We start from the raw sequence: 12,277 nt of genomic DNA on the forward strand, positions 1-12,277 counted from the left end.
GCAGGGGAAGAGAAAATTCATTCTGGCCTTCCATCACAGTGAGGAGGGGACTGGAGGAGACTCACTGTGATGGATGTTTCTTTTTTTTTGTGTTTTGTGTTGGTTGGGGTTGTGTAATTTGCTTATTTTATTGCTCTTATTGTTGGACTGTGGGAGGCGAAATCTCGTCCAAAAGACTTGTTTTTTGGATGACAAATAAAGATATCCTGAATCCTGAATTAACTGAGATGATATTAGCATAATACCCATCTTTAGTTGCTAAAGGAACTAATTAATAGGGAGAAAGCTGAAATGACTCGACTTTAGCACAGAAGAAAGCATGATGAAAAATAATTCTAGCTGAGGCAACAGCACCTTCCATGTGTTTACTATCTCTTATGTACTGAAAGGTTCCAATGCACTTAATAAGTTCATAAGTTCAAGGAGCAGAATTAGGCCATTCAACCCATCAAGTCTTCTCCGCCATTCAATCATGACTGATCTATCTTTTCCTCTCAACCCCATTCTCCTGCCTTTGCCCCATAACACCTGACACCACATGCACTTAATGGCAATTTTATCACATGAAAAAAAAATGCAATACCCTACAGGGTTGTGGAAGTTATAGCTTTTCAGGAGCATTTTAAAGGAGAAATGAAAGGGAGGCAAAGCATGTGGGAAAAAGTTTTCAAAACTAAGGGCAAAGTGGTGAAGTTAAAATCAGAAGACTATATGTGGGGTAAAGTATTCTATAAAGGTTCATGGTACGATATTCCCTTCACTGTGGTTATTAATTTACTTGTGCTAAAATTGTGAGAAGAAATCTCTGCAGGTTGCACCATGTGCAAAGGTTTCATTAGCTACTGGATATCGACATTAAAGTTCAAGTGAATCACAGCTTATTTTACCCAGTCTTTGCACTTCTATTTCCTAAATTTCACACACTCAATGACAAACAAGTTATTGCTGGTTTCATCAAACTAAAATTAAGTTATGATTTATTCAAGGATAAACTTGTGGCAGTGTCATAGAAGGAAAAATGAGTTTTGCTTACCATATCTGTCATCTCTCAATTTGAGCAGATTGTAGAACTTCTTTTCCTTACAATTAGGATCAAGGGGCTCCAAGAGCTGTCCATATGGGTTATTCATTATAGCACCTGCACACAATGGATAAAATAGATCACCTGTATAAATTTAGATATTATTGCTCCAGCAAAACAAACACTACCACAATAGTTGTTAAAATATAAGTCACAAGTCACTTTAGTTCCCAAATATGAACATGTACCGTAACCAAGAAAATATCACACAGTTTATTAAGTACCACTATAAAGCCAAAACAATTCCAACAATTATTATACTGCTTGCATTTTTAGACTAGAAATTTGTAATTTAAAATGTGGCAGGCAAAACATGGTATTAGTACACCTATTACAAGGCATAAGTTGGGCACAATATGCAAAATATGGCACCAAGGCAGTCATATTGAAAATACTGTAAATAAATGACCTCAAAGTAAACCTTATAACCCATGTCCAAATCCCTTACTAAAGTCTCATTAATGCATCATCCTGTGGTAAATGGCACAATATGACTCTCCTTTGCACTGGGACTTGGAAATGTATCACCATTCTCTCATTATTACAGGGTACAAATCCTGGGATTCTCTCACCAATTGTATAAGTACCTTCACCCGAAGAACTAGCGGTTCAAACTGGTGGCTCAGCAGATTGTTCGCAAGAATTATTTCAGATGGTTTGATTCCAACTTTGCCAGAAATACCCAAACGCCAACTTTGCCAGAAATACCAAAATCTCAAAACAAAATAGAGCAAAAGAAAAATTGCATTTGCCCTACTTGTAGAGAATTATCCTTACTCAGTTGACTATTATTAAATACCTAATTCATTAGAGTAGAAAATGCAACAGATTGGTTGGTGTGTCTAACGCAATTCCATTTACTGACAAGTTTGAAACAATCCCCTCCCACTGAATCGTTAGGGAGCAATGAAAAAATTCAGACCATGTGATAAGGACTGAGTGATTCCTATTGTACTTTTTGCTAACAGGCTCTTGCAACAGGACGGTTAGCTTATATCTTTCTGCAAACTTGCTGCTTCCCATTATACAATGCCATCAAAAGTACTTTTTGTTCTCTGCTGTGACAGATCACAAAAGATGCAAAATAAATATAGGTCTTCCTTATCATGTTTTTGTTAGAAACAAAGAAGATATTTCTCCTTCCTAGATAGTCCACTAGTAGAAATTATCCGTTTGTGATTATTTGATGAGATGTTGTCTGACACTTAATAAAACAAAGGAGAATCTCTGTGCACAATGAAATAGGAGGAGTGGGCAATCTTGCCCACATGCCTGCCCCATAGTTCAATGTGATCAAGCTGACCTGTCTCAGACCTCAGCTCTCCTCTGTGTCAGTTTGCCACAGCCCTCAATTACCCTATCTCCACCTTACATACTAAGAACCTAGCCTGTACAACCTCTGGGGTTGAGACGGAGAACTATAACAAAACTTCACTACTTCCAAACTCCAACCTCTTTGCAATAAAGGCTAATAAATCATTTAATTTATCCTGCACAACAGTATCAAATGCAACATTTCAAATGAAACTTAAAACATCCTCAAATCAGATAAAAACATTTCTGGTGTGCCACACAAGCCAGAACACAAAGAACATTACAAATATTTTGCTACATTCAAAGTTTCTCCTGAGCAGTTTTAAGTAATTATTAACAATATTGTCCTTTGAACTAAAATGTCATTTATTTCACTCACTGAATATAAATATACAATGCCAGCTCAAACATCATGAACATAGCTTTAAAATAAGATCAGGTAATTATTGTATAACATTATAACAGTGGTTTATGTCAGGAACATTATGGCATAATGACCTGTGAAATAACTCTCATTCACAAAGTTAATTAATTGATTTGCAAAACCTCTGTTTCTTTGCTTATGTACAATAACCATTTGATTTCATCTTAGCCTTAATTCTTTGAGCTCGTTGAATCTGGAGAACTGGTAAAAGTTGCATCATGGATGGTGGAATTAACCCAATGAGAAATTCATTACTGTACTGTTAGTTATTGAGGGCCAGAGATTTTTCAAAAGCTGTGAATAAAGGTTTCTAGTTTCCAAGGAGAAGTGGAGGATGGAATAAAATTGGGAAAGGCCTAAATAAATATTGATTACTACTTCCCTTTCACTTCCAAAGTGACATTTCATAACCAATTAAAACTGATATTATTTTTACAATCCATACCAATTTCTATTCCCCCCCATAGGAAACAGGTAAAAAGAATATCCAAGAACAAAGCAATATCTAAAATCACTTCAGAATTTAAATAATGGATACTGTGCAAAGCATCACACAACTCCATTTATAAACATGTGCAATACTGATAGAAAAATATTCTTCAAACTGATGCCATGAAATCTGCAAGGTCGTGCTGATGGTTTTCAAAGGCCAGTCAAAACACATATTTCAAACAAAGTTTCACAAATTTTGTCTACATTTCCTGATTTACTCATGAAATGATTCATGTTGACAATGAAACGTATCACATGCTTAAAGTCTATCCTAAAACACTTCACAATCAATGCCATACTCCTGAAGGGCAATCAAATTTGCTTAGTAAACACAGCAACTAATATGCAAGCAGAATTTACCACAATAAAATTAATAACCACTTTTTAAAAAATCATTTATGGATGGGAATGTTCTTCATTCAGGAGATCTGGGTGTTGGTAGTAAAGTCCATTCTTTAAATGCACTCATGAGAGTGGTGGTGATTGACAATCGTAAATGCTGCAGTTCATATGAAGTTACACCAAAAAAAGTTATACCGGGAAAAAAGTAACCAATTCCAAGATATTAACTCAACAGTCAGTATACCTCAGTATACATTGACAGTACCAAATTATAAATGGTTGAAAGCTTCAAGTTCCTAGGAATAAATATCACCAGCAACTTGTCCTAGCCACATCAAAGCAATGGCCAAGAAAACACACCAACTCCTCTACTTCCTTCAGCTTTGGAAGTTCACCAGGTCCCCAACAACTCTCACCAACTTCTACAGCTGCAGTTGAGAATTGTGAATGGTGGCCAGGCAATCAGACAAACCAAGGTCCCTTCCATTGACTCCATCTACACTTCACACTGCATTGGCAAAGCCACCAACATAATCAAGCACGAGTCTCACCCTCTTCTCCCTTCAAGCAAGAGGTACAGAAGTGTGAAAACACATTTCTCCACATTCAGGGACAGTTTCTTCCCAGTTGTCATCAGGCAACTGAACCATCCTATCACCACTAGAGAGCAGTCCTGACCTACCATCTACCTCTTTGTAGACCCTCGGACTATCTTTAATATTAGTTTACTGGTCCTTATCTTGCTCTAAAGTGTCTGTACACTGTGAAAAGTTTGATGTAATCATGTATAGCCTTTCCGCTGACTGGATTGCACGCAACAAAAAATAGCTTTTCACTGTACCATGGTGAACATGACAATAATAATAAACTAAACTTCTGTTAAAGTAGCCTTGCTGAGCAATGGCACACTCTCAAGAGATGATATGCAGTGCTGCTACATGTGGCTGTGGTGGAGGAAGTTCAGGAGGTTGATAACCCATCATGTGGACTGCTTTTTTAATGTATGCTGGGAACTCATGTTCATCGAGTTAACTGAAGAGTATTCAATCCTGCCTTGAGCCTGTGTGTGGCAGGAAGACACTATTGAATAAAGAGGTAAGTCACTCATGAAGGAATATTCAGGGTCAGATCTACTCTGCTAAATACTGCTTTTATCTAATTAAACTGTTTAAAGTTAAGGTCCATGATAACCACACCCAGGGTACTGATGTGGAAGATTCGGTGCCAGTAATATCATTAATCACAAGGAGGCGTGGTTACTATCAGCACCACAAGCCTTTTACTTCTTCAAAATAGCCTTTGATGCGGCATTTTATCAAAGGCCTCAGGAAATCCAAATAGACCCACCACAGCCTCCTTATCTGTCGCACATTCTACTCTTCCAAGAAATGTTACTTGCCAATTATCAGCTACACTTGGACACTGTCCAGGTCTTACTCCTTGAGAAATTTGCAGTGGTGAGTCTCCATTTTGGGTACCTATGTGGGTACGAGATGGAAAATATGATGAATTGGACATAATTAAATTTTTGTCTTGGATCTTCTTAGGCCCCCTCAGTCATGGCTGACCATGTCTTGGATAGAGTCTGAAGAAGGGCCCCGACCTGAAATGTCACCTATCCATGTTCTCCAGAGATGCTACTTGACCAGCTGAGTTGCTGGTGCACTGTGTTTCATTTCGATCGATTTCCTAGAGGATCAGTGCGCTTCAACGAAGAAATTCCAAACAAAATGGTTTGTGTACACTGAGAAATTTAAACAAACTGACAGAAACTGAATGTGTGAACCAATATATCTGTGAAAGAATCAAATGAGCATGTGGAATGCGCCTAGCCAGGTTTTTAACCACAGACAGGTTTGATTTTCTATGTAACTAGTTTGCATAACCACATTAAATCTAATACCCACCCCTAAACACTCTGTTTTCATACAACCTCTACATTTCCCTCGCCCCGCCGCGCTGCCACGGACGCCACCCCTCGTACAACGTGGGCGGGCAGGGCCAGGGCAGGACGACCCTGCCTCCCGGGGGCAGCACGGTCGGGTTGGAGGCGACTGGAGGCCGGGTCTCCCGGGCCGGGACAGAAGCCTCGCGGGCGCCCCGGGGAGACTTGAGCCGGCGGCCTGGAGCCCGAAACCGGGGCCGGAGGAGCAGCAGCAGCCGACGCTCCCCACCTGGCGGGCTACGGAATATCGCCCGGAGAGAACCGCCCCCCCAAGTCGTGGGATCAGCCGCAGAACTAACCCTACCTCCACGATGTCTCCACTGTCTTGTGTGCATGCCACAAGTGCAGTCGGCAAGTCATTGGTTCCAGCAGCTTTAAGGCTTGTCTACCTAGCATGTGAAGCCTGGGTTCGGCGGATTGCGCGGAGGAAACCACCAGAATGTTCAACGGGCAGAAAGACGATCCCAGCAAAGCGTCGTGGAGCGCAAACAGGGCAGAGTGAAATACGTAGGACACTTCTGACCATCCACTGCATCCTGACCTGTCCCCAGCCGTCTCGACTATGTCTTGCTGTTGGAACCCAATAGGCCAGGACGAGAGAGTGAGGCCGACGATCTGCGCAACTCCCCCTCACTCAAATCCAAGTCACGCGCAAGTCATGACTTCAACCTCAGCCAGCATACGGGGTTCCCAATCAGCGGTCGAAATAATAAGATTGAAAGTGAAGTCATGGTCATCTTCGAACCCGAAGGACGAACAACAACAACATTTCCCTCAGCTTGCTAACTTTCAGCAATATTTTGGTCTTTGCACAAATGCTGACAGAGTTCTCCCAGAATTTTCTGCTTTATTTCAGTTTCAACATCTGCAAGGTTTTGAAAAAAATAACTGTTCTTTGATCCCAGCCCTAAATGCACTGCTACCACTGTACATAATAATGCACCTCCCTCTTACAATGTTGGCCCATGCAGCTTCTACCTTTGTGACTATCATTGTACAAGGTTCTGTACCCTTTCCGTGCATTCATATCATATCATATATATACAGCCGGAAACAGGCCTTTTCGGCCCTCCAGTCCGTGCCGCCCAGCGATCCCCGTACATTAACATTATCCTACACCCACTAGGGACAATTTTTACATTCACCCAGCCAATTAACCTACATACCTGTACGTCTTTGGAGTGTGGGAGGAAACCGAAGATCTCGGAGAAAACCCAAAAGTCTTCCAATGAATCATAAACATAAGCTTTTCAGTACACTGTCCTGCATTGCAGGTAGACACAAAATGCAAACTCAGGCAACATCTCTGGAGAGAAGGAATGGGTGATGTTTTGGGTCAAGACCCTTCTTCAGGCTCTGATTCAGACTTCATTCCTCCTATCCTGCATTGCTATCATTACATACAATATTCAATCTACTACCATTTTAATGAATCATACAATTGACATCATACAGGATCATTCACCTTCCTCCAGCATGCTTCACATTACAGTGGTTTCTAATTTCACAATACGGTTGGGTGTAGAAGGAGTGTGCACTACCTATCTGCTTTGGTGTCATTCAACAACATCAATGCTTCTTTCTGAATAGGCATCACCCCACTGTCGATGCAGCTTTTCCCGGCACCAGAAAAATACAGTTCCAAATACACTACCATCATTGAACTGGACTCGCATCTTCTTCCCACTGGAAACTACACCTTGCTCCATGATTGACGCCATTTTAAAGTCAAGTCAAGTCAATTTTATTTGTATAGCACATTTAAAAACAACCCACGTTGACCAAAGTGCTGTACATCTGATTAGGAAAAAAAAGAAACATACAAGGACCTGCACCGTTCTCCTGCATCGTACAGGACCCCGCAGCCTTTCCCACACTTCAGCCATTACATAGGATTCTACAACTTACACTAATTGCATTAGTATTAATGCACAGAACCCTGCACACACCCTCACTATTCGTCACTACACAGTCTGCTGCGGCACTGCATTGCTGTCAGAGTATCAAAACCTACACTGGAATCATTGCACAGCTAGTTGTCTGTTCGCCTTTTGTTAGATTCACTGGACACTGAACCCAGCCGCTCCCCCCTCCACAACATGACTGTCATTGCACTGGATTCTGGATCGTCCCCAACATTGGTGTCACTGACTCCCGTGCTTTCACCATCCATGCACTCCAGCCACTGCATTTTTCCTGCACTTTGCCCCTGTACCGGTGTCAGTCAGTATCCGGGGGACCTTCCCGTCTGAAGAAGGGTATCGACCCGAACCTTCACCCATTCCTTCTCTCCAGGCAGAGATGCTGCCTGACCCGCTGCGTTACACCAGCAGTTTGTGCCTATCTGCGGTTTAAACCAGCATCTGCAGTTGCTTCCCGCACATGCCCTCTCGTACATTGACAAAGTGCTGGAGTAACTCAGCAGGTCAGTCAGGCAGCATCTCAGGAGAGAAGGAATGGGTGACGAAGAAGGATCTCGACCCGAAACGTCACCCATTCCTTCTTTCCTGAGTTGCTGCCTGACCTGCTGAGTTACTCCAGCATTTTGTGAATAAATACCTTCGATTTGTACCAGCATCTGCAGTTACTTTCTTACACTCTCATACATTGATATCAGTGCACGGAGTCCGTGGTGGACGGCGGTGCAGGACGAAGGCAATATACCCCACTGGCCGTCAGAGTCAGCGCCAGCCGTGGCTCCCGTTACCTGCCGCGAAGCTGGGGGCCGCCGGCTCCCTGTGGCTGTGCTGTGGGTCGAGGCTTCAGGTCGCGGATCCTCCTCCTCTTCGCCTCCTTCCCGGGACCAACGGCCGCCCGCACGACAGCGCACCTCCGCGCATGCACCAACCGCGGATCAGTTGACCGGCCGCGTTACGCGGTGACGTCGAACGAGAGGCAAAGGACTTGCATATCGTTCGACGTCACCGCGTAACGCGGCCGGTTAACGTGCCCACGCCCGCCAAGCACGTGGAGCAGGAGGTGCGAATGTTGCATCTCCCCGTCGCGGTGGCTGCAGAGAGGGCTGCATTCAGCTAGCTTCCTGTCACTTCACTTGCAGCGCCAGTTTCCTGCCAATGAAGGCTCCTTGAAGTGCACTCACTTCATAAAGTTGCAAACACGGTGGCCAATGTGTCCACAAACAGCAACGTGATACTGAACAGGTATTCTGTTTTAGTAGTGCTGATCTGATAAGGGGGAAGTTTAGGGGAAAAAACTGCAGATGCTGGTTTAAATCGAAGGTAGACACAAAATGCTGGAGTAACTCAGCGGGACAGGCAGCATCTCTGGAGAGAAGGAATGGGTGACGTTTCGGGTCGAAACCCTTATTCGGACTGACCAGGGTTTTGTGTTTTGTGTCTACCAGGGGAAAGTTTATGAGTTGGAGGGGCAAGTTCTTTTTTGTGTACAGGGTGGTTGCACGGCAGGCGAGGTCACGACGTCTGACCCGCGCTGTTCCCACACAACGCCGTCTGGAGGGCAAGCCGTGTACTGCAGTTTAGCATTTACCATGGACATCAGCAAAGCGGGGCCGTCTTCTGTCCCAGCATCCGTTCAATTGTCAAGTGTTGTGCAGAACATAAATACCAAGTCTTGCATTGCACTGCATAAAACCACATAATACGACATTTTGTGGTCGTTTTCACACAACAGTCTCTTTTTCAATGTTAAATTTAAGTTTAATGTTAAAGATTTTGAAGTGCACTTTAACGAGACAATAGACAACAGACAATAGGTGCAGGAGTAGGCCATTCGGCCCTTCAAGCCAGCACTGCCATTCAATGTGATCATGGCGGACCATTCACAATCAGTTCCCTGTTCCTGCCTTCTCCCCATACCCCCTGACTCCGCTATCATTAAGAGCTCTAACTAACTCTCTCTTGAAAGCATCCAGAGAATTGGCCTCCACTGCCTTCTAAGGGTGGGAATTCCACTGATTTACAACTCTCTGAGTGAAAAAGTTTTTTGCTCATCTCTGTTCTAAATGGCCTACCCCTTATTCTTAAACTGTGGCCCCTGGTTCTGGACTCCCCCAACATTGGCAACATAGTTCCTGCCTCTAGCGTGTCCAATCTCTCCCGAGATGCTGCCTGACCTGCTGAGTTACTCCAGCTTTTTGTGAATAAATCGATTTGTACCAGCATCTGCAGTTATTTTCTTATACCCTTAATAATCTTATATGTTTCAATAAGATCTCCTCTCATCCTTCTAAATTCCAGTGTATACAAGCCTAGTCGCTCCAGTCTTTCAACATATGACAGTCCCGCCTTTCCGGGAATTAACCTAGTGAACCTACGCTGCACTCCCTCAATAGCAAGAATGTCCTGCCTCAAATTTGGAGACCAAAACTGCATACAATACTCACTTGGGCCCTGTGCAACTGCAGAAGGACCTTTTTGCTCCTATACTCAACTCCTCTTGTCATAAAGGCCAACATGCCATTAGCTTTCTTCACTGCCTGCTGTACCTGCCTGCTTACTTTAAGTAACTGATGAACAAGGACACCCAGATCTCTTTGTACTTCCCCATTTCCTAACTTGACACCATTCAGATAATAATCTGCCTTCCTGTTCTTACCACCAAAGTGGATAACCTCACATTTATCCAGATTAAACTGCATCTGCCATGCATCTTCCCACTCGCACAACCTGTCCAAGTCCCCCTGCATCTTCATAGCATCCTCCTCACAGTTCACACTGCCACCCAGTTTTGTGTCATCTGCAAATTTGTTAATGTGTTCTGTGTTTTTATTCAAAGATTTGACAATTACTTACAATTTCATTCATAATGAATGCTAATGAGCCGTTATTTTTTGAAAGTTTTTTCTGTTCTTATGAATGAATAAATGAATGAATGAATTAATGAATAAGTTTATTGTCCAACTATGTACACATACAAGTAATGTGCTCCGCTCGCAATTAACAACACGAACAAACAGTAAACAATTAAGAAAAAAGCATAAAACATTAAAACATTAAGAATACAACATTAAAGTTTAAACATGTGCGTGAAATAAACCAGACCAAAAAGAGATTACAGACATATATGCCCCATACGAAAACACAACTAACTGTACCTACTGTGGGACTATGGATTCATTTAAGTTGAAAAGTGCACAACAGATCGGTGCAATTTTATCAATTTTGGGTACTAGAATTTCAGAGCTGGTCATCATGTACCCCAGTGGTACAGTATGACTTAGAATTAGGTATTTTTGCTTGACAGCACCAATCACACGCTCTACATGAATGCGTAAATTTGCAATTTCATGAGTTTTTTCCACATCCAGCGCAGATAGTTGTGCTTTCCCTCTTGTAAATGCAGGAATTTCTGCTTCACAACCGTAAAATCCGGCATCATCTTTTATGTCAAAACCGCGATCAGCTAAAATGACATCCCCAGAGAGCAGGTGGTCAAAAAAGTTAGATGAAAGTGTAATTGTTTTATCTGTGTCTCTGCCCCCCCCCCCATGCCGCAGATAAAAATGAAATGACACCACATGGTGATATACCTACATATTTTTTAAGTTACAGAGGTTTTAAAGCGCTGCCCCCCCTGATTTATCGAAGGTTTTACAGAAGGGGGGCGCTGCGGTGCGGATTTAGTCTTCAGCTTGTGACGGCTACATTGTTTCGAAAAGTTTCCAAAAAAGCACAGATTGTTTTAAAGTAGTGTTTTTTGTTATTGCAAGTCACTTGACAGATCAGGAGGACGGGCCCATTTGTTATTGCAAGTCACTTGACAGATCAGGAGGACGGGCCCAACGGGCACACTTGGAGAGTAAGAGTGGGGCTGGGGAGGAGAGAATGGGGGGTGTGGGGTCGGGCCCAACGGGCCCGCTTTGCTAGTACCTATTAAATATTTGATGGTGTTGTGGTGTTTATAGTTTGACCAAGTCTGGGCGTGGGTCTCTAAACTCGTAGGTCTATTACAAAATACTTCAATGCAATCTATAATCACTGCCACATGCTTTCCAAATGTCCGCCGAAATTGCATGGGCATGGTCATCCACAGAACTTCTCTTTTGGACCAAGCAATTAACTGGGATATGCCGTAAAGTGCATCAATCCCAGTATTGAATATGCACGATATTGTGGATTCACTAACAAGGAATCGATACGCAAGATCTTCATGAGGCACTGCAAATCTGAGCTTCATCAAGATGATCAGCAACTGCTGAAAATGTGTTAATGAATGTTTAGTGGGGAGCTTGTCCTTAACATATTTGAAGACCACCATCAAAATGGCAAAAGTTGGTAAACCCGTGTGGAACTTAACCTTTTTGTCACCCTTGGAAAAGCTTTCTTCAGTAAGCTTAATTTGGGCTGCTTCTTGTCTTGCTTTAGCGGGTTCTTTATTGTTGTTGTCTGCTGGTGCTTCCAGTACTGTTATGTCTGCTGCACACATTTCTGTTTGTGTTGATGTGTCCATTGTCTCCTTGACTGGTGTTTGTGTTTCCATGTGAAGTTCATGGTGTACTTGCAGCTCAAAGTTTTTTTCATCATTAACCTGTTCAGCATCATCTTGCGGAGCAAGTTCAGCATCAACTCTCAAGGTTACTCCTACTCCAACAATTTTTTACAGCACAAAAAATGACCATTTTGGAGGTTTTTTCATGGTAAGAACGCACTTTGACCTTATGACCTTACCTGCAATCCCCCTGCAGAGAGTGGTTGATGCC

At 42.7% G+C, this 12,277-nt stretch overlaps 1 protein-coding gene across 2 annotated transcripts in view; it reads right to left on the reverse strand.

Moving 5' to 3' along the window:
• Positions 1 to 8,463, reverse strand: part of aco1 (aconitase 1, soluble) — a 62,513-nt gene extending 54,050 nt beyond the window's left edge. Inside the window, exons 1-2 of one of the 2 annotated variants that reach the window (XM_078395124.1) lie at positions 8,306 to 8,463; positions 1,034 to 1,138 (exon numbers count right to left, since the gene is read on the reverse strand). In XM_078395124.1, the coding sequence (XP_078251250.1) occupies positions 1,034 to 1,130 (97 nt within the window). In that variant the 5' untranslated portion in view covers positions 1,131 to 1,138; positions 8,306 to 8,463. Of the gene's footprint in view, positions 1 to 1,033; positions 1,139 to 8,204; positions 8,227 to 8,305 lie in introns of those variants that run through there. The other variant, XM_078395125.1, reaches the window with a different exon arrangement.
• Positions 8,464 to 12,277: the final 3,814 nt, after the last annotated feature.

This window comes from Rhinoraja longicauda, chromosome 3 (assembly GCF_053455715.1).
Source record: "Rhinoraja longicauda isolate Sanriku21f chromosome 3, sRhiLon1.1, whole genome shotgun sequence".
NCBI lineage: Eukaryota > Metazoa > Chordata > Chondrichthyes > Rajiformes > Arhynchobatidae > Rhinoraja > Rhinoraja longicauda.